This window comes from Scatophagus argus, chromosome 5, assembly GCF_020382885.2.
Source record: "Scatophagus argus isolate fScaArg1 chromosome 5, fScaArg1.pri, whole genome shotgun sequence".
NCBI classification, from domain to species: Eukaryota; Metazoa; Chordata; class Actinopteri; family Scatophagidae; genus Scatophagus; species Scatophagus argus.
Window position 1 is genome coordinate 7,459,777 of NC_058497.1, and position 23,070 is coordinate 7,482,846.

Below are 23,070 nucleotides of genomic sequence, written 5' to 3' on the forward strand. Positions count from 1 at the left end.
CTGTGAAGTGAATTTCGCAGATTGATCAAAACAGAGAAAGACAGAAAAGTCAACTTACCACATTGAATTAAAAAAAAAAAACCCATTGGTCAAAACATAGTGAGATACTGATTAAAAGTATTTAATAAAGAGATCCAATTGACTTAGACCTACTTTATCTCCCTTAATTGACTCAGTGTTATTTACTGCAGATATTACCATGTGTGAAAGCAATAGCCTTTGTGGTTAAATAGGCAAACAGATGAGACCATGCTCCCTTTTTAACCTTATAACGAAAATAAGAGAAAATTCCGTTGACAAACTTTTATTTATTCATTCATTTATTCACTACGAAAGGGGATTTGGTAGCTATAATAAATAAGACGTTAAACGTGGAAATGTTGTTAAAAAATTATTATTATTGTTATTGTTGTTGATGATTATATTGTTTTTGCATTGTTGCTAATTTCATTCTTACATACAGTTGACAATAATAATAATAATAAAACGAAACACTTAACAACAGATTCTTTGGACAAAAGGTGAGGAGTAAAGGTTACGGAGTGTGGCTGATTTAAACTTAACATTAATGCATTTTAATTTTTAATTGCTTTACATGCTCTTTTGCAGTAATCGCATAGCCTACATTTTTTTTTACCTCTATATCACGATTCCTGTAGGGGGGTATGCTGTGTACTTTCCTTTTAAACATTTCTGTATGATTTGTGCAGTTCTTTTTCACGAAGCATATGTTTTATCTCAACATCCCTGACAGCGGATTGGCTGAGTGTGCGCACATTTCATTGCAGCTTGTCAACGCATCTTTCTCAGTCACCACCGGATGGGAGGAGAGGAGGAGGATAGATGTATTAGAGTAGGAGAGAAAGAGCGAGAGGGAGGCAAGAGGTGGAGGAGCGGGTGGTTAAGAAATAAAGGTGCAGTCTAATCTAACGAGACAATCAGACGAGGGGTGTGTTTCTATAAATGATTTTCACGGGGTTTTGCTATTTTTTCCAAGCAAGCGAGCGCTGTTTCTGACGCGTAAGGCTGCTCCTGTACGCCTTCGGGCATAACCGCCGATAAAAGGATGACAGGCTTTATAATATAGCGTACATTAATAGCAAAGTATCCCTTGCGATCCACAGTGAAGAAAGAGGAGGAGGCAAACTATGATCCGAGGATGATTTCTGCTAAGAAAACTCCGGAGAAGAGTCGTTATCCTGTCCACTATTTGGTGTGGCACAACAAACCCCGACAGCTGGAGAAAGAACTGGCAACGAACGAGCAGGTGAGACAGAGGAGCGATCAAACACATCTCTCCTTACAGACACAGGCCCGTGTCTTTACTATAAGCGTTTATATGGGCGTGTGGGTCTCTAGATTTAATAAATGTTGGAATAGATGCCATCCATGGAGAACCTCATTCAAGACCCCGCTCAGTATTTGGGAATAGCGCAGTTAATTGTTATCTGTAAGGTGCAGGTGGACACGTGTAGACCTTATCCTCAAATTTAATTTGCACTATTTTCTTTTTGTCATTCATTTTAAAATTACAGACGGACTTTAAGCTGTACGTCAGGGATTTGTGGTATTTGCTGCCCTGGGTCTTAAAATACTCATCTTCCCTTTAATTTTAATATGTATGGGAAGTTGTAGGTGGAGTTTATTCCTGGAAGAAAATTCCAAGTGCAAATGACTGTAATTGCTGACCCTGATGGTATTTCAGTCCTTGTGTGTGTGTGTGTGTGTGTGTGTGTATGCAGGCAGCATTATTGCGTGATCTGCTCAAAACTGTATAGGCTCTCCACCTTCCCACGAACACCTAGGCCATTTGTGAGTGGGTGAGACAATGCAGATGAGCATGTGGGCGAACAGTTGCCAACCACCAGAGTAAATATAATAATGGAATCATCAAGTATTGTTTTAGATTTCCAAAAGATTTTTTGTTTTAATCAAAAGCATGGGAATTGTTTTCCCCCACTGGTAAAATAGTACTTCAGCGTACAGAGTGAGACACTTGAAAATATGATTAGAATTACAGTGTTGTTTGTGTGTGTGTGTGTGTGTGTGTGTGTGTGTGTGTGTGTGAGAGAGAGAGAGAGAGAGAGAGAGAGAGAGGGTGAATATGCGAGAGCATGCATGGGTATAAATCCATTCCTTTTTTTTGTTTTTTTGTTTTGCAAATATACTGAAACGCTTTGCTATTATATAAGCAATGCTCTGCAGGTTAGAAACTAAACAGATTTTTGAGTGTATGCATCATGCAGCAGTCTCAAAACATCACACTTCCACACACATTTACGCATGCTTGCCTACACATGTACCCTCTTACCTTCTTGAGGCTATAAAATCATAAATCTTGAAGCCTTTTCTTTAACACCAAAATGCACAGGTTTACTACAGTCCCTGCTTTTAAGTGTTTAGCTGTGACATTTGTCATTTAACCTTCAACAATATTTATAACATTTGGAAATAAACTGTAAAACTGATCACACCTCACAGTGACAAGAATGGGCTCAGTAGTTAAGTCAGTGTCAGAGACAACATGCTGTATTTAAAATGAAGGGGTCTGGAAATCTTAAGGCAAAAGAGACCACAAAAACCTGGCAAATTGGATTGATGAGCACAGTGTGTGAAGATGCATGTGGCATGAGGAATGGATGTGGCCTATTATTACAACTGGATTCTGACAAAGATGGCACTCATGTATGAAAGGAACTCATCCAGTGTACATGCTTGTTTTTAAGTTATATATACAGTATATAAATTGTGTCAGTCTTGATGTGTGTCGTTCAGATAAGCTTGACAAATCAGTAGCCACAACCCCATAATCATCCATTTTTCAGTAACGCTTGTATCTATAAATATTGTATGATGCCAGTGTTATTGCTCCTCTGCATTTGAACCCTGGGCCTTCATATCAGATCTTTGATCTTTTTACAAACTTAGGTGAATAGACTGAATAGACTGTGTAGTTCTTTTTCCAGCGTGAAAACAATCACAAATCATCTCACACTCCACAGTGTTCATAATCAAATGATGCTGATCCTTCTTAAATCTGCATGATTAGTCACCCTCCTGTTGTGCTTGTTTAGGATAAAAACTTAAGTTTACTGTAAATTTTAATGTTGATCAAACTGGGATTCTACCAATTATGGCATCAAATGCCAATATATATGTAATACTGTTCATCACATTACAAGATTAGGTGACTGTGCAATGGCAATAAAGATCTTAAACCTTTAATACTGAAATATGTAAACATGACAAAATGTATACAAAATATAAATGTATACCTATTCATATTAACTATTTCAATTAATCTGAGAACTTTAAAGCTGTTTAATGCTGTCAAAAGTTGAAAGAGGGGAGAATGGCAGAGAACATGACTTTTTCCAATTTTCACAACAACCATTAGTTTCATAGTCAATCTCCAAGACCGTAAGCTTCAGTTAGGAGCCATCTGTGTTGGATGGAAGATCAGAGCAAGCTGTGAGGAGACAGGTAGTAAACAAGTGCTTGTTCCCTCTCTCTGAACTTCTGTTCAGCTTCATTCATACCAGCAACTATTCAAACTACCTCTGTATCTATTGCTCTTTTGCTTATTGAGTGTGTTTGTGTGTGGGCGTATGCGCATGGAGATACACATCGTGGTTTTGCATATATTGCAAAACCCAATGCTTCTTTGCATTGTCAGAAAATTTATAGAGGAATTTAAATCAGCTACTAAACTAGTGAAATTTGTATAGTGTCAGCATCACACCCCAGAACTCATTTGACATCAGCCTTATGACATACTTTTTACTGAGCCTGGGTAAACTGAGCCCACAAATCAGGACAAGTCTCACACACACACACACACACACACAAAATCCACATACATACACATGTGTGATGCTGATGACAGGTGTCAAGAAGCATTCTGAATAACTGTGGGACTCCCATGGCTCTGGTTGGTTCAACACATTTTGACAGCACAAGGTTTTTTTTATAGCTGCAGGTAAGTGACGGAAGATGAATGCTGCTGAAATAATGAAAAAAGTTAACAGTAATTATAGCTGCTGTGCAGAAGTGAGTCAGGGTCAGGAATTTTGAGGAGGAAGAAGAAAAAAAGGAAGAGGAGAACAAATGAGAAATACAGGATTCATCATCAGAGCTGACTGGACCAAAATGATCTTTAAACCTTGAAGCCATGGCTCTAACGCACACAGCACAAAGCCTGAGTAGATACAAGATACAGCACCTGGACTCAACTCAGTTTAACTCGACCTTTTGCCAACACTGGCATCGTGATCGTGTTGAGCTACCTAGAGAATACTTTGACTGAGCAGGAATTATGAGTTGGCTTCACACATGGCTGTGACAAATACACAAGGGTCCATCAGGAGAAAGCCTGGACAATAACTGTTTAACTTTTTTTAAATTTAAAATTTCTTTTCAGTCATGTGTCTTTAATCTAGTGGTCCTCAGTCCTAGTCTCGAGATACAATCAACAAACCTGATTAATGTGTTATCACATTTCTGCAAAGCTTCATGATGAGCTGATCATTTATTTTTTTGTTTTAACAAGATTGGACATTTGCCAAGAATTTGCAGTATTTGTTTACAGTCAAACATTTTGATGCACTGTGGACTCCTGCTGGATGCGTGGAGGACAAACTGAAGATGCAGTGTAGCAAGGTTGGAGGCACCTCAGCAAAAAAGTAGGAGAAGAAAGATTTAGGGTGGGTTCACATGTGGCTCTTTTTAAAAGAACCAAACTCAGTCCCCTTAAAGTGGACCAAAAAGTGAACCAACAGAAATGGAATTTCTTTTTCATTGGAAAGAGTGCCCAGTTCTCTTTCTGGTCCTCTTCAGCTCTGATGAGGCCTCAGTTCTCTTTCTGTTCACACTATAGTTCCTCTAGAATTCTCAGACCTTTACTGCTTTGGATTATGGGTAACTGTCACTTGGAACAAGGTGGTAGCTACTATATTTGGCCTTATCCATACTGCTACGGTCTGTAGTTAGATAAGCCCACAGACATAAAGAAAACCAAAACAGACAGAATAGAATAGGACTTTAAGTGAACCGAACTGAGACCACCTCCCAAGGTGGTTTGTTTCAGAGGGGTCTGAGTTGGTTTGCTGTGTTCACACGTGCAGAAAATGCTGACTGATTGCTCTGACTTTGTTTGGACAGCTGAAAAAGACCAATTGTGAACACACCATTATTTAGATTTACACCTTTGGAGAAAAACAGTTACAATTCTGCCATTACAACGTAAGATTTAAATCACTCTGTAGCCTCTTAAATGCACATGCTTGTAAGTTAGGACACCAGTGTTACTTTGTCCAAGCCCTATTTGGCTTGTGTGCCACAAATAACCAGGACAAAATTGAAGTATTGCTAACTTGAAAATCAAGGCCACCAACCTACATTTCCCACTGACATACTGAGACTATACTCAGCTAGGTCAAGAAAATTAGAAGAAACAGTATTAGGCAAAAGCACTGGCTGAAATGATTTGGGATTAGGTAAATCATGTAGTTTTCTTGACATATACTGTTTGCATCATATGCAAAGATTTGACAAGGAGCCAACAAGCTGCAAATGGTTGAAACAAGCATCATGTCCTCATTGTTATCAACAGTAGATAGTTGGAATTTTGTAGTCAAAGTTGAAACAGTACTTTATAAAGTAGGAGTTCTGTTAGAAGCATCAGTCATGGCACACAAAGACAAGGGGAGCATCGAAGAAGAGGAAGAATATTGCGAAGACATATGTATAATCCAACCCCCATTGCAGCAATATATCATTACAATGTGGTGTCTTGTGAAAGTTCCTATGGTATCACATGATAGGCATAAGGATAACCACATTATGGCCATGTTAGTACAGTCCAATAACAAAAGGAGTGCTGTGTAGATATGGCGTGAAAATGGTTGATCTGATAATTCAGCTCCCACTCAGCTGTATAAGAACAGCATAATATCATTGACCTCTGCATTATACCACACCACAATATAGGTATTCTAAAGCCGCCTCCATACTGGGGCTTTTTAGAGCCTGCCAAGCCGTCGGTGAAATGATGGGACTCATTTCATTTCACTGTGCATCAAATATCCGGCACAGTTTCTGATCACACTCTTATTTCCTTCTCAGCACAACAATACAGTGAATAGCTGGCTGATGCATGGCTGTGCTGAAAGTTTTTTTTTTAATGCCTGTAACTGTATTTAGAGACTCCTATAATCTTCCATCAGCATCACGTAACATATTGCATGTGTGAGTGACTGAGGGGAGGAGAATTGCTGCCACAGCAGGCTACAGAGATATAATTGCTACATTGGATATCAATGTTGTGATGCTAAGCCAGACAGAGGAACCTGAACATAACAGGAGGAGTGGTTGCATAAATGAAAGAGACACACAGCTGACCACAGAGATAAGTACACAGGGAAAGAAAGAGATTGGAGGAGTAGTGAAGTTGCAAAAATAACAAGCAGTGGGTGATTTAAAGAAGGAATGAGATATTTCTTGTGCTCATCAGATTTATAAAAGAAGACTTATGTTAAGGAGAGAGACAGCCTGGTAGGTAAAGAGAGGTGAAATAGCGAAAACAAGGTGGCAACATTGACAGACTGAACCAAGAAGTGGAGGCACAAACAAGGTGGTGAAGGGAGAAAAGACAGAGAGGGGAGAAGAGGAGGTGGGGAGGAAATAATGACAGACTTTGAGCATGAACAGAGTCTGTCTAGGTTGCACACAGACGTAAAAGTGCGGTGTGACTGAAAAAGAACAGGGCCATGTAGAGAGTTATGGTCTATCTCAAAACAAATGCAGGAAATGACATGAAGATCTCTGCTCTTTTTCTCTGTTGCTGTTTTTTGTCCTCTGTCTCTGTGCCTGACCCCTGCTTTCTCTTTCTCTCAGTGCATGGTTTGATTATGATGCCCTTGGCAAGGTGCAAGGGTTAAATCATCATTATAAAGTCTGATGCTTGGTTGCTGGCATGAGGGAACAGGAGCATAAATTAAGGTTCATGGGTTCATTGTCTTTACTCTTGCCCTGACTCTTTACGCCAACCATCTGCTATCTGCTTGCATCTGTCTACTACAAGCTTTACTCTTTCTCATTTCAGCCTACATCTCCCAGTTTCATTTAATCAAATCCACACTCTATACAAAGTTTTTCTTGTGCTCTTCCCCTGGTGCCTTTTGTCCCTCAACTGTCCATCTATCAGTCCTGCACTCACCCTTGTTACTTTTCTCAGTGTAATGAAACCCAATTCCTAATTGCAGTGCAGCAAAACCACAAAGAGATACCACTAGGGCTGGGCTGGGATGAGATTTAGTTAAGTTGCTTAAATGTTTCACACACAGAGGGAGAGAGAGAGAGAGAGAGAGAGAGAGAGAGAGACATCATATTATATTTTTATAGTTGGTACTGACCAACCAGCATTTGATTCTTGGTTTGTGTGGTTTTGCTCACAGCCAGTCACTCCAAGCTTTCTTTGATTCAGTGTGACATATGATTGGTCCGCCATCACAGCTGTTACAACCCATACAGGCTGTGGTGCAGTGAAGTCAAGTGTGGTGTATTCGGCAGAGTTGACAGTTCAGCATGCAGACATATAGGGAAGTACCATATTGATTTTTATATCACTGTGAGAGTGTTGGTACTGCTATTGTAATGTTTTGAAGAATACCCATCTGTAATGCTCCTTCTCAGGCTTCATTTGCCTGCGGGTAATCTCCATTGTGCGGCAATCTGCTCTATGCATGTTGCTGTCTGAGAAGCGACAACTAAGATGACATGTTGTTCTTCTAAATAAGAGGACATGTTTCTGTAAAGTTTGCTTGTCCTGCTCGGATAGGAGCCTTAGCAGCTGTCCCGGGTGGAACGGTTCAAGTATCTCAAGAGAGTAGCTGGTTGCATCAGCTGTAATAATAATGATATTACTCTGGACCATGCGGTTAAGAGGGGGTTAAGCGTCAAGGTGAGGCTTGTGATTAGTGGTCAGTTTGTGTGACAGTCCATACTTGTGGAGCAATTGGGAAGACCTCTGAGCTAAGTTGCTACTTCTCCAATGTGATAAGGCCAAGGTTAGATGGTTTTGGGTGTTTGGTATGTATACCTACATGTGCACCGCAATGGAGATGACCCTCAAGAGTCTTGGGATCTCCATGTCAGTTACCAGGAAACAATACAGCTTCTGACATTTTGTTTTGTCGACAAGTGATTTTGATGCTACCACTTTCACAATAAAGCTACAGTTCATTCAATTTACTTTTACTTACTTGAATGTGAATGACTTTCTAAGGTTGTCTTGGATCAGATATTGTTGTGCTGTCTTGTAAAACATGTTAGCTTGATAGATGTTTATTTATGATGGTCATCCCATTTTAGACTTGGCTAGACATACTGTTGGATTAAATAACTCTATTTGGATATTCTCTACAGTGTGTGTGTGTGAAGTCCTCAAACTAGTGTGTAAAAGTGATTTATTTGACACATATTCTTTTGTTAGACACCAGTATAAGTTTAAGCAAGTTTTCAAATGTGAAAATTACCCTCAATCAACACATGGATTTATTCTGCTGGTTTCAAGGGGAAACTTGAACTATGTTGTTCTAACCCATTTTAGCATTTTGAGGCACTTGAACTTGCCAAATTGACCAGAAAAAAACGAATAAATGTAAACAAATACATACATACATGAAGCCAGTATATCCCTTTATTTTGACCAGTGCAGTTCCTGCCTATGACACGCAAAATGTCTCAGAGAAAATGACACTCTGATTTCATTATGAGCCCGGGCTTAGCACTGCCATCTCTTGCCACACCACTGAGTTTACCTGTATTTGTTACATAATTCACATGCTCACAAACACACACACAAGCGCAAGAAAGAAAGTGACAGCTGTGGTGTTTCACTCCAGTAGGCTACAGCCACTACATTTGTGATTATGCTCTTTTATAGCGTATGCACTGTCTGCCTCATTCCAACAAAAGATTTGTTCTCTCCATCTGTGAGTTTGCCTGGATCTTTGTGAGTGTGAGGAGTGAGAATAAGTGCTCTGTCCCTGTCGGCCTACGTTTCTTCTTTCTTTCCTTGCGTTTTGGTTAGGTCTGTCAGCTCAGCGCAACAAACAGGTGTCAGCACCTTTAGATAAACATCTGAAAAATTCTTTCTTTGCTTCTGTTGCCATTTTGACAGGCCCATCAGCATCCCACCCCCTTCTCCCCTTCTGTCTCCCTGTGTCTCTCAAGTTGGAGATAACAATAAACAGAATTAAGTGCATAGCAAAAGAAACATTACATATACTAGAATGTAGGTCAGCATTTTCAGTTGGTAATTTTGTACATTTGGTCTAATTTCTGGGACGAAATTCACAGTGCTTTTATGCACTTTCACAAGTGCCTTGGCTGTATTAAGATGAGTATGAGACAGGCAGTAGGTTTTGTTCATTTTCCATAACGTTGTTATCACCAATTGTTCTGCTCACTCTATCATCTGTGATGTAGGTTTTATACTGTCCTTTTATTTCTGAAACAGCGTCACAATGAAAATGGATCAGGGTTTCATGGCGGTGTAGCATTTGTCAAAGTCTCCTCTGCATGTAGAATCACAGAGGCGAGAAGGGAGACAGGGGGAGGAAAAGTTATTTTTACTCTCCTACCTCCCATTGCCACCCTCCCCCCTCTGTGTGCCCCATGCACAAACATTTTGGGAAAGCTACTGTATGTGTATATGCACAATTTTGTGTGTGTGCGTGCATGTGTGTGTGTGTGTGTGTGTGTGTTTGTATGAAAGATTGATGTTGGCCTAAGTACCTGCCAAGCTGCATCAGGCCAGGCACACACTGAGCAAAGGAGAGAGGGGGAGAAAACGAGGGAGGGAGGGGGAGCGAGAGAAGGAGCAGATGCCACAGATAGAGATGCCTATCAATAATGCAACCTCCACTGAGCTCGCTGTTGAGGGAAGGCAAGATGGGAATGAACGAATGAAACTGAGGGAGGGCGGGAAGGAGAGGGTATCTAGTAAAGACTTTGATTATATGACACAGATATGGGTTCAGGAGAGAAAGAGTGAATTGTGCAAAGGAATAAATTGTGAAGGTGACAAAGAAAAGAAAACTAGAGCAAGGACAGAGATACAGATCTGTAAGAAAAAGTTTTTTAGGAGTCAGTAGGAGTCAAAGAAGTCTCAGAAAAGTTCTCTTTTTTAACAAGGCATTACATGTCAACATAATGAGAACATTTCCTTCTTATAACGAAACTGTTTAACATGATGTTGATGGTGAGTCTATTCTTGAAAAGCAAAATGTTAAAATAGCTCTAAAAGGAAGCTGATTTGTGATTTATTAAAATGGCCACACACTTGCATTTCTATAGTAGCAGCAATAACAGATTGTCTCTTTACAACGAATTACCCTTTCTGAAATAGATTATGGATATTTGTTATACTTAAAAGGCCAACATTTTGCTCTCATCTTTGATTAGAAAGATGAGAAAATTGATACCAATCGCAATCTCACTGTGATGACTCCTAAAAGCCACTGAACTCAGCACAAAGAAGCAGTTCTGCACATAACCACCCAGCAAACTACAAAATGTTGTTTTTACACTTCAATTTTGAATAAATAAACAAAATAAAACTCATTTATTAGTGAGCTTCAGAGGTGCTGGTTGGCTCATATTGTTTATCTTAGACAGAACCAAGGTGGTTGTTATAGTGACCAAGTCCTTGATTTTCACTGTGTGTGTTAGAATCATTAGAATCACACTCCCTGTTATCCATCTGTTATCAGTCTTTGGCACATGCCAGTGATGTGAAATTGATCTTAAGTCAATTAAAATTAACTGAACTTTGTTAAATCAACTAATAGACTTCATCTTACCTGAAACGCTCTACTTTACATGATGTGTGTCCTGTACCCCACCCTTCATCACAGACACAAAGTGACCGCAGCGTGCCCTCGATTATGACCTCACGGTTGAGTCAAGACTGGGCATCAAGAGAAAAGTAGGGATGACGTAATGTCCCTATTGTAATTACCCAACCACACAAGTAAAACAAGGCCATTGAGACTGTTCTGTGTGTGTGACAGAGAGAGAGAGAGAGAGAGAGAGAGAGAGAGAGAGAGAGTGAGAGCATACATGACCCATTAGTTGTAAACAACTATTTCCTCCAGAGAGCTCCTATTTTGTAAATGGAGGAGTGGAAGTCAGTGTTCTTCATCATGATTTCATTTCGAGTTTGTGTGTGTGTGTGTTGTTTTTCAACTGAACATTCTTCACATGTGAATAAATAAGTATGTCACGATGTCTGCAGGTCAATAAGTAATGTTGAAAGGACATTGGCTCTGAATGCTGCTCCTATGTATGTGCGTATCACTGTGTGTCACCACTGCCCCACCCCCAACTGTATTTCCATCGATAAAGTTTGTCCTGTCTTGAATTTTATCTAGCACTCTGCGTGCAGTTGAATCTGACCACCATCTGTCCCGGCTACTTTTGATGCAAATTGGACCAAATGAGCCACAGCACATTACTTGAGACTGACCCAAAGGTGTGATCACATCAACGATCTCACACAGAGCAGTGAGTTGTGCTGATTTGAAAGGGTGTTAGACTGCAATGTTGGTTTATAACGATAATAAAGGCCCTTTCAAACTGTTAGTGAAGGTGCTGAGAATATGAATGCTGAGTGATGCACTCAGTTGAGACCTTCTGACTTTGAATAAGGTCAGAAATTGGCAATAAGGCCACCCTGACATGTCTTCATGTACGGTCATTTGCAATGACCACCATAAATAAATAATACTGTGTGCCGAGTAGCATACTGCAGCTCAGAGAAGTGCTATAGGGAAAAAATATAAACCTAGAAGATGGGTAAACTATTTTTTTTTTCCTTTTCTTCCTTTTTAAACTTTTACTATGACAGGAGATACATCAGGTGTAGTTGAAGAGAGAGGGCAGCAGCTACAGAAACACCTCAGAGGGCTGTTCTGTAGTTTCCCTGTCATTTTGTGTTATACATAGACTTTTCTGGCAGCATCCTGTACTCCCTTTGACCTGTCTCCTTCTACATCCTCCCTTTCTTCTGTAATCACCGCACTGCTATCCTCTTGTCTCTCCCTGGCTCTCTTTCTGTCCCAGGCCGCCTCATGTGCCTGTTTATCCTCACCCCTTATTAGCGTCCCTCCTCCACTGCTCTCCGGACTACCCTTGTGTCTTTATGCTGAATTTCAATCGTTCACTCTCAGCTCTTGTATCTGAAGTAATTGAAATTGAGTACAGCTGTAAAATAAGCTTAAACTGATAATCACCAACTTTACATACGACCACTTAAAGGGGGAGCAATGGACGAAAGGACGGCTGTGAGACAGTGCAAGTGTCATACAAAGACACTCCTCTTTCTCATCTATATTTTCTTACCAGTACCTTTGCTCCACCCTTTCTGTTCTTTTTTCCTCCTTTTTATGTTGCTTACAGCAGTATATGTGAAGAATTTCTTTCCAAAATACCTTTCCCCTTTGGGCGGGGGGGTATTTTCCAAGACTCCATATTTATATTCAGTTATGAGTTTTGCTGGCACAGTCTGTTTCTCTCATGTTGTTCCAGAGATGGATGATGCTGTATTTCAGACTTGACATTGACAGCTCTTCATATTTGTGCTTCCTAGGCACATGTTATCTGCCCCTTGAGACACTGCCAGTGTTAAACATGCGGGCACATTTGCATTTTACACCTGGACAGGTAGTCCAGCACACACAAACAAAGCTGAGTGCTCTCTTTTTTTTCTCCTCTGTTGCTATAAGGCTCCCTCGCTCTATTCCCCGAGCTCCACGGCTCCTGAGGGACTCCAGCCTGTTGTTGTCTCCTTCTGCTCCCCTCTTCAATCTCTCTATCTCCTTCTGTTCTCTTTCCTCACCCTCCCTGTTTCTTTGTTTGCCATAGCCATCACTTGCAACAGCAATCTGTCGCTCATTTCTTTTTTCCTCTCTTTCTCCATCTTTGCCTGTCATACATGTTACAGTCGTATCTGAAGGGCAGTTTCTTCCAGTAGAAATTTCCCTGCCCACATTATTTTTGTCTTCTCTCTCTCACTCTGTCCTTTCAGCGTTGCTTTTGAAAGAATCTTTGAAAACAGAGAGCTGTTAACCAAAGAGTGGATACAGATCGTACAGAGATAGCACACCCATTAACACACTAAAACCATGCTATCATGTTCTTATTATTGAGTTATGCTTTACTAAACTCAATCAAGTTTATATTTAAACATTTTAAAAGCATATGAGTGTATGTGAGCATGTGCTTGTGTACCTTTGTGCCTGTACTCATATGCTCATCCATGTTTGTGTGTATCCCATGTGGTTTTATTCATTTCCCTTGCAAATACCAAAAACAGGGGGCTGCAGTAACTGATTGTTAATGTAACTGCTCAGTGTCTCGGCTCTACTCACAGTGTGTTTCTCGAAGTGTAACTTGGGTTGGATGATGGCTGCCAGCCACATTTATAAGGATATTATTCACTGAGTGCAGTAAACATTCAGGGTAGCTTCCTTGTATTGAGTTGTGCCTTTTTTGTTTGATCCATTCTCTGTCGTGTTAAAAAAAAAACAACCTTTAACACATTTCCTCCTCCACTGTTTTGATTTAGCAATGTATGTGGCTCAATAAGAGCTCAGGTCTCTTCCCTGAATTCAGCTGCTCAGCCAGCTATTTCTGATATATTGTCGATATTAATAAACACACCATAAAAACAACTCAAACCCTCCCAGTGTTCTCCAAATGGTTTCATTTTTATTCCTAGAAATAATTCTCCACAGCCTCCTTAAGGTCTTAATCAAAGTGCTCATAGTGAGTCACGCTACGCTTCTCTGGGAGTAATCCTTCATCAGAATTCAAGTCTGCTGTGGACTGACGGAACTGACCTTGGATCAGCCTACGTCCTGGATCATGGTGGCTGTCAGCAGCTCTGTTTAATTGGATGGCAGATCTGAGATTTAGTTTTGTCAGCGCTGCTGATTTTGAAGGAGCACACCACACAGAGAAGAAATGGGAAAATAGTGTTGCATTGGGAGAGGAATGGGCAGTTTCATGCAGAGCAATACAGCCACTGGTGGAATAAATCAAATGATTTGTGAATAGACTTAAGAGCTCATCAGATTTGCGAGCATCGCAGCTCATGTAGTAATGAACGGATTTTAAGGAACTATTGCTGTTTTCCATGGCAACATTAGCCCTCCTGATCGATAATGACTATGTATATATGAAACTGTACAATCTGTGGCACAGAGTGGCAACAAGTGACTCATTTGGTCTTTTCAACATGCCTGGACACCTGTAAATACATGTGTAGCACAACAAGACCTACAGCCGACAACAGTCAGTGCTATGTTCAACACTTTTAAATCTTTTATTTATTCACATGTGTGCTCTAACACAGATGATACATGATATAGAATTTTTTTTCTACTTTTACACATTGTCTACAGGTATAATTTTAGTACTTAGCCTTATTGACTTAGCCTTTCTGATTCATGCAACGCTTTTTTTTTGCCCAGAGTTAGATAAAATGATTAATACCACTTTTACCTCTGTACACTCAGCCTGAAGCTGCAGCTGGCAATTTGCTTAGCTTAGCATGAAGACTGAAAGCAGGATGAAACAGCTAGCCTGCTTGCATACAGGCACCACTTAAGCTAATTAATTCACATTATATGTAATGTATGTTGTTTGGTAAATCTGTGTGAAAACAAATGGTTGTTGTTTTACAGGGAGTTGCATGTTAGCGTTCTTCCAAGGTCACACTACCTGGCCAACACTTGACTAAAAACATGTTAAGCTTTCAAGGTGTTGATAGGCGGATTAATTGTTAATGCTTCCTAAGCTTATCATCTCCTGGTTGTAGCTACTCAGGCTCACCCAAAACAAATGTCATACTATTTGATTTGAAAATGCAGAACTCAAAATTAGACATATGATTACTTTACACATTTTGTAAACTTAGCCCACCATGGCCGATAAGCTCTACTTTTGATTTATTTGTTTGTTTGTTTTTTATTTATTTGTTTGGTTTAAATATACACTAAAAAACAGACGTCAGTAAGTTAGTATTCTGAGTATCTGAAATTATTTATAGCTGTCTACTGTACCAGATGTCTTTTGATATGTCTGAGAGGGTTTTTAAAAGCTCCCATGCCATGCTTCTTTTTGATTTTAGTCTATCAGAGCTCTGCTATGATTGATATGACAGATTAACACTAATGTAATATGGCTGACAAATGAGGTCTTGTTGACATGCTTCTAAATACAGAGTGGAGCTGTGAGCTGAAGTGAGGCCTCAAGCATTAATTATGCCTTTTTCCCATCAAAGCTGTTGTCACACTCACACACTTACTCATGTTCAGATGAAGAAATAACATGTATTTTTGGTCCCAAAGAGGCTGGAGGTCGTTTACTGCACTCACATTAGCTTCCCGGGATTCAAACTGGCAACCTTCTCTGGGCCTTAATGTTTAGGTTTTGAAGAACAGTAGACAGGAGGCTGCTTATTAAAAGCCTCTGTTGTGTGGAGGTCCTGGTAAGAAAGGGCAGATAGTGCTGCCCAGGTTTAGCTAAACCCAATCCATCCAGCTCAGAAGGAGTGCAGCACAGGACCTTGTTGGGTTAATGACAGATCAATTAGCACCTATCACCGTCTCTCTCTCCATCTCTCTGTCATGGTTTTAGTCTTTGTTGTATTTTTCTGTTATCCCCTCCCTCTTTCCGAGTTCCAAGAGCACTACAATAATAAAACTCAATTAACTCCAATTTCCTCTCCTCCCATTTTATTTCTCTCTGCTCCTCATTCATTGTTGCACGTTCTTCTCCCATGCACTCTCTAAATGGCTGCTTGTTTTAACTCTTCTTTTCCTCCTGTTCTTCCTCCAATCCAGACTGATTTAGAGTCTCTGGACCCTCGTGGCCGGACTCCTCTACACCTGGCTGTCACACTGGGCCACCTGGAGTGTGCCAGGGTCCTGCTGCAGCAAGGAGCTGACGTTAGCAAGGAGAACCGCAATGGATGGACCGGTGAGTGTGTGTGTGTGTGTGTGTGTGTATCTGGGGAGAAAACTGAGTATAGTTTTATGATAGCATGTGCATTATGCTGTATAGAGCATTATCAGGTGGTGTGTGGGGGACTGGGGTGTTTCAAGATGAACATTATTATTATTATTAATGACAGTATTATTTTATATGATAATATATTGTTGTTAAAGAAAATATGACATAGCTACACAATGACAATGATCACTAAAACTGAGACAGTTATTTAGAATTTATAGATATTTGGCAGTTTCTGTCTCTCTGCTTAAAACTTATGACACACATTTCCCATGCACTCTTTATATGATGTATTTTTCTTCTGAATCTATCATTGCAACTAGCTAACTCTGATTACTTTAATAGTCCCACAGTGGGGAAATTCTTCTTCATGGTCTTCAAGTGGTGTCTAAAAATGAAAATTGTGAAAAGGGAGCTTCTTGGCCCATTCTGTAATGTACTTCATGTTCTTGTTATTTCATTATTTTTTTTTTCAACAAATAAGGCCAAAAATTGTTCCACTACAATAGTTTGCCCGTCATCTGCAGTAACTCTGTGAAAAACTAAGTATCAAATGGTCTGAAAATGTTATGGTTGTGAGCCCCTTGGTCACAACAAGAGGACTATATATAAAATATAAAGAATGATATGTCATACACTGTGTTGCAAAATGGCCTGCCACAACATTTGCTCCTGGCTCTTTTTTATTTTGGCACTGACGGTTTTAGCACAGTTTTGTCCTCTTAATGATTCTGATTGGTTTCGAAAATACAAACCACTCATGATGCTTTTCCTCACCACCATCATCACCATCATCTTTTGCAGAAAAACTGTGGCTTCTGCCAGACGTCTCTTAGCTGCTGGCACAGTGTGAATGTAGTGTGAAGATTGGTCTGGCAACGGGAGACTAATGGAGCATGAAATTAATTCATTTTTTAACCTTGAAATTATATTGGCTGATATAACACCCTTTGTTGGTTGTCCAATGTCCCACCCTCATCCTGAGGTTCTTGTTTTTCCTGTCACCCTCCCCCCCTTCTTAACTTGTGTAACCCTGCATGTAATGTGATACTGGATGTTTTGTATGAATGGTGATGGATTAAGAGGTGTAACATGAAATATTTCTTACTGCGATGACTGTTTCTGAGAGCCTGTGGTTCCAGAGTATCATTATGTAATCCTATTTAGTTTCTTCTAATCTGGTTATTGCATATTGTCGGTAGGTGCAATAGATCACACTCAAAGTTTTTTTTTTTCTTTTTCTATCACATCATTAGAATCCAACCATAACTAAACTGTTTCGACTGTTTGTGTGTGTGTAGGCGTCTGTTTTCCCTTAACCACATGTGTGTTGATGAAGGAAGAGAAAGGAAATTGTCACATAATTGTTCAAGTGTAGAACAGCCTGTAAGATTAACAGCAAAGTGGCGCTCTGATGAATGATGGGGGAGCTGCAGTAATTGGTCGTACCAGCTTTTCCTCTGGCCTACTTCAGTTTCGGCAATTCTCGCTGCCCCCCTTAAATTGCTCGTGTACATAAATTTTAGATGAGGACTGAGTGATTGGCTCTGTTTAACTCCCTCTCCTTCTCTCTCTCTCTCTATCCCCTGCAGTTCTTCAGGAGGCGGTGAGTACCAGAGATCCGGAGTTGGTGCGTCTCGTACTTCGTTACCGTGACTACCAGAGGACTGCCAAGAGACTGGCGGGCATCCCCGTCCTGCTGGAGCGACTACGCCAAGTAGGATTTCACACAAAGACATACACACACACACACACTCACATTCACACTGACTCAAACAAGCACGTATGCAGAAGCACAAATATAAAAATAACACAAATGAAACACATTGCAAACATACATACACCAACTACAAAGCCTCATCAAAGGGTTTGCGAGCAGAGATGCTTTCATTTGAAATGTAGATCTTTTTAATATGTTTGTTGTGGTTTTACATTTAAAATATTCTTGGCTTGAAGGTATTAATAACTTTGTTTACTATTCATCAAGGGAAACACTCTCAAAGTCTCCATGTTGCAAAACCCCCTGTCTCTGGGTAAGTTGAGTCATTGCTTTCCCCTAAAGGGGTAACGAGTGCCATGCTTAAAGGCACAGTAGCAGTGATGGACAAGCTGAGAACCGGAGGGCCTGAATGTCGATGGTTATAATCCTGACAAGAAACTGAGGTGCAGTAGATCTGTAGTTGTAGAGCTGCAGCGAACAGTGGCAGAGAAGCAAGGAAATGCCTTCTCGCAGTCTGTCTTGCTGTGTTTCTGCATCAGGTGGCTCCCTGATACACACACATAGCACTAATAATGACAATGGTACTCATTGCACAAATCCACTTGCAAACATTGCACACACATCACTCTGTTCTTTGTCTGCTGCTGCTCTCATCGACTTCATCCTCCTCTTCATCCCTCCATCCATCAGTTCTATTATTAACCCGCACAGAGACAACCACATGTCTGTGCCAGTGCCCCCGTCTTTGGAGCAGAGAATGAAGCAGTACCACTGCCTTTGTTCACTCTTCCTCTTTTCCTTGTCCTCCGCTTTGTTATTCTCCTCTCTCTGTCCACCTATCCGTCTTTAAACTCATCACTCTCTCTCTCACTCTTTGTCCTCTTTATCAGTGCTCGATGCTTTCTCATTTGTCTTCCTCTCCCCTTCCCTTCCCCTTCCTCCTTCCTCTCTGCATCTTTCTGTCCAGGCCCAGGACTTCTATGTGGAGATGAAATGGGAGTTCACCAGCTGGGGTGAGTCCAGTCTACATGTTGTTGCAGTCAGTAAAGAGTCCAATACTGACCAGTCAGAATTAATCATGTTATCGTCTCCCTCTGGGTTTTAAGAGGCCTGTTTCATCGTGTTGTACAAGACACTGATGCTCGTACACTTCCTGCAGAATGTGTGTCTGGCTTTGGTTCCAGAATTAAACAGCTTGTGCTTTTCTGATGAAAGTGCCGTACAAAACCTCAAACAGATGTGCATATTGTTTTAGCGCATTTATTTTAGTTTCAATATACAACTACTGAAATTTGTCTGCTCATCGGGATTTATCAGATTACTGAGCCCCGGATCTGCCGACATGAGTCACATGAAAACACCAGAGAGAAAACTGAAAACTGGAACTGGAAGAAAACTGCTGCATTAAATTTTGTACACATCCATTAAAAATAGCACAGTTTAATTTGGAGTATGTCTTTGTTTGTCCTCAGTGCCCCTGGTGTCTCGCATCTGCCCCAGCGACACCTACAGAGTGTGGAAGAGTGGTCAGTGTCTCCGTGTTGACACCACCCTGATGGGCTTTGAACAGATGACCTGGCAGAGAGGAAACCGGAGCTTCATTTTCAGAGGACAAGGTCATATGTCAAACTTTAGACTGTGCTGTGTTCGTACATCCGCTACATCGCTTTTACAAATATTTTCGTCTTTAATACGTCACAACAAAGAAAATAAGGGTGACTAACTTTTGAGAGCAAACAAACCTATATTTTTATTTTATGCAAAGGGTTTCATAAAAAGAAATCAAGAAAATAATGTAGGACATAATCTCCTATGAAACCAAAACTACATTTGGACAGTGCCTGCTTTCCCCCCTGTTGTCTTTTGCCCTGTTAAATTAACCAGCTTCTGACAGTAGCTTACCATACAGACATGAGAGTGGTATCAATCTTCTTGACTAGTTTTCCGCAACAAAGTATATAGTATAAGTATAGTATAGTATAGTATATATAGTATAATATAATATAATATTTATGTTTAAAAAATAAAAATCCTTTAATATATGAGGCCATATTGTGCATTGAATTGTAAATTTCTATGCAGTTAGCATGTGTTTATCACTCTGTTTTTCAGTGGCATTCTTTACCTCCTGTTCTTCTTCCCTCCCCCTATGACTTGCTCAACATGTCATAAGAAGTCATTCTTATCAGTATACCTTTGCCCTTACAGGCCATTTATATAAATTTACAGGCTGAAGATAAACAAGGCTGAATTTTAAGAAACACATCCTTGTATGTATCAGTCACTCTGGCTTTAAATGTGAGATGGTGCAAATATTGACCGAGACAGGTGCACCTGACCACACTTTCCCGGGATGATCCTTCCTCTGCCCTGTTTGTAGGCTCTTTGCACACAGCTGTTTTCACTCAGCTGATTCTCCACTGGTTCCTCTCTGCATTATTTCATCCAGTTCTTCTTTTATTCTTATCTTTCTTCCTCTCACCACTTTTAATTATTCCCCTTCTTTTGACCTCATCCTTGGACTTCTTGGAGTTTTCCATAGTGCCGCCCCTCTGAGTTACTTTCCCTTGGACCTGTCAAGCCAGATTTCTAAGTTGCTTTTCCCTTTTCATTGTCCATCTGCAGTCTCTTCACATCAATAATCATTTCTCTTGACTTTTCTTTACAAGTATGTTTGTATCTTGCAGTTGTGTTGTAGTACTTTACCACTCTATTTCTCATCTGCCACACTCATGCTCACTAACATTGCTGTCTTCTTTTCTCTTTTCCTGTCTGTCGCCCTTCTTGCCCCTCAGACTCCAGTGCAGAGGTGATGGAGGTCGACCATGACAGGCAACTGGTTTTCTGCGAGACCTTGTGTGTCTCGTCTCTCACAGCGCTCTCACCTGGCCGGGTGAATAATGGCGCCTGCAGCAGTGCTGCCACCGGTTTGGGCCTTCTTGGGGCTGTGCAGCCCAGTGACGAGCAGGTAGCAGCCAGGCTGTCTGCACCCGTGGTGACCACTCAGCTGGACACCCGCAACATCGCCTTCGAGAGGTCGGAAGCAATACTGACATACACCAATATGAATATAGGGATGGCAAGTTATAGTCTCTCATAAACACAGACAGACAGACCATGAGTTGGATATAAATCACGGAAACTATCATGTGGAGCAATTTTCCAATGCTGAACGCACCCAAATACACTTAAAATTAGAGGAAACATCCAAGCTTGGTGTGTGTTGGATGTACCCTATTTTTCTAATTTTGTGTTTAACTAGACTGAGTTTCTGAAGCAGTTGTGACAGAATATCCAACAGCAAATCGAAAACATTAAGAATCAGAATTATGTTTAACAAGCCTCTAAATCAGAGAGCAAGGGCTCCTTCCTAGATTCACCATTTTGCAACCACGTTCAGCAGTCACACAGGGAGAAATCTTCCCCGAACAAGCACAGTAATCATTTTCTCCACCAACAGTAGCCTCAATACAACACAACACAATTCAGCCACAGGACACGTTTTGCTCTGAGTGCTGGCTTTGTTCCCCCTTTGTGGAGAAAATCACTCTTTTGTTGTTACTGGTGAATTTCTGTCACTCTTTCCCTGTTGCTGTCTCCTACACTACAACCCACAGCTGAGTGGAACAAGTTTAGGCACGTTCTCTAGTGGATGTCAAAATACATTTCACACAATGTAGGAAAACATTAACAGAAGAAGCAGTAGTAGAGGAAGACAACAAAACTCATGTAGAACTAATTGTCTTCTTGAGCACCTCATATTACTGATATATCTACAACTGAATTAATTATTAAGGATATTTTGAAATCATGTTAAAAGAGAGATTAGAGAGCCTGTGAAAGCAAAAATAAGAGTCTTTCTGTTCATTCTTCTAAAGTTCGCAAAGGCTTTATGGTGAGATTGCTAAGTCAGTTTCCTGCTTGTATGACTCCTTCCTACTTGTGTTACTGTTACACTGTTACACTGATGTGTCTTCAACACCTGGCCACAGAGTGCAGAGGAAAATGATCCTTCTCAGATGATTCTTGGTCATTTACAGTTTTCCCCCTGCCTGCTGACAATAGCAATGACAAGAGCTGACGACTAAACAAATTGAAACAAAGAAAAATCATTATCCTTTTATTGTTTGCCCACATTATCCATCCATCCATCCATCCATTTTCTATACCGCTTATCCGTCAGGGTCGCGGGGGAGCTGGAGCCTATCCCAGCTGACTACGGGTGAGAGGCGGGGTACACCCTGGACTGGTCTCCCACATTAGCCAATGTTCAGCAAAAGTTAACTCCCTTTAAGTCATTGCACTTTAATCTAACTAAAACTCCATTCTTGTTTTAGTGTGTGTGTGTAATTATTCCAGGTATTCCTGTAGTTATGGGGACAAAAATCTGTTTACACAGTCACATAGTGAGGACCTGCCTTACTCATGGGGACAAAATGCAATTTCCCATAACGTAAATCATTAAATATTAGGGTGGTTAAGCCTCTAGGAAATAAATATAAGTGTGTGTCATGTCTCCAAAAGTGATGGAAACACGACTGTGTGTGTGTGTGTGTGTGTGTGTGTGTCTTATGTGAGCTCAAAGATTGAAATACCAGAAAAAAATGTCAGGAGTAAGCATGACATAGGGGCAAGCATGAAGTAGTGAGGCACAAATTAGCCCCAGGCTGTGTGAATCAGGCTCAGACGTACCTTAATGCGATGTAGAGGCAGATACAAGAACGAAAAGACATTTTAGAGGTACACAAGACGTAAGCAGACTAGAGGAAGATGAAGAAGAGAAGACCAGTGGAGGAGGAGAAGGTGGCTTATGTATAGTTAACTCGGGAGCTTTGTATTATACAGTATTATCCATGGTACAGTTTTATGGCTCATTTTCACATTAAGTGACATAGACGGAGAGATGAAAAACCATGGGAAGGAAGAGAGAAGGGTGGGAGAAAGGGCATAAGCAGGGGCATAGAGGACAAAACTCATCTTATTCTAGTCAGGTGGAGAGATAGGACTGATGTGAGGGGAAAATTAAGGGGATGATAGGAAAGAAAGTTTTTGACAGAGAGGGATAGAGGGGAGAACATGAAAATAAAGAGGATGGAGGGAGAGATTTACAGGGAAAGGAATGAGGGAGAGAAAAATGGACAGGACACAGAGAGAGAGGAGGGGGACGTATGGGAAACACAGAGAGATACTGGGAGAGGAAGATGAATGGGACACAAGAGAATGGGGGAAAGCACGATACATAAGTTAAAACAGGGGTAGTCGATGGTTTT

The 23,070-nt window shown here is 40.6% G+C and overlaps 1 protein-coding gene across 1 annotated transcript in view; it reads left to right on the forward strand.

The window, feature by feature from the left end:
* The first annotated feature begins 626 nt into the window (after window positions 1–626).
* Window positions 627–23,070, forward strand: part of ankrd13b (ankyrin repeat domain 13B) — a 38,824-nt gene continuing 16,380 nt past the window's right edge. Inside the window, exons 1-7 of the mRNA XM_046388599.1 lie at window positions 627–914; window positions 1,125–1,267; window positions 15,912–16,047; window positions 17,673–17,797; window positions 18,768–18,813; window positions 19,273–19,416; window positions 20,596–20,836. Coding sequence (XP_046244555.1) covers window positions 821–914; window positions 1,125–1,267; window positions 15,912–16,047; window positions 17,673–17,797; window positions 18,768–18,813; window positions 19,273–19,416; window positions 20,596–20,836 — 929 coding nt within the window. The 5' untranslated portion in view covers window positions 627–820. The remainder of the gene's footprint in view (window positions 915–1,124; window positions 1,268–15,911; window positions 16,048–17,672; window positions 17,798–18,767; window positions 18,814–19,272; window positions 19,417–20,595; window positions 20,837–23,070) is intronic.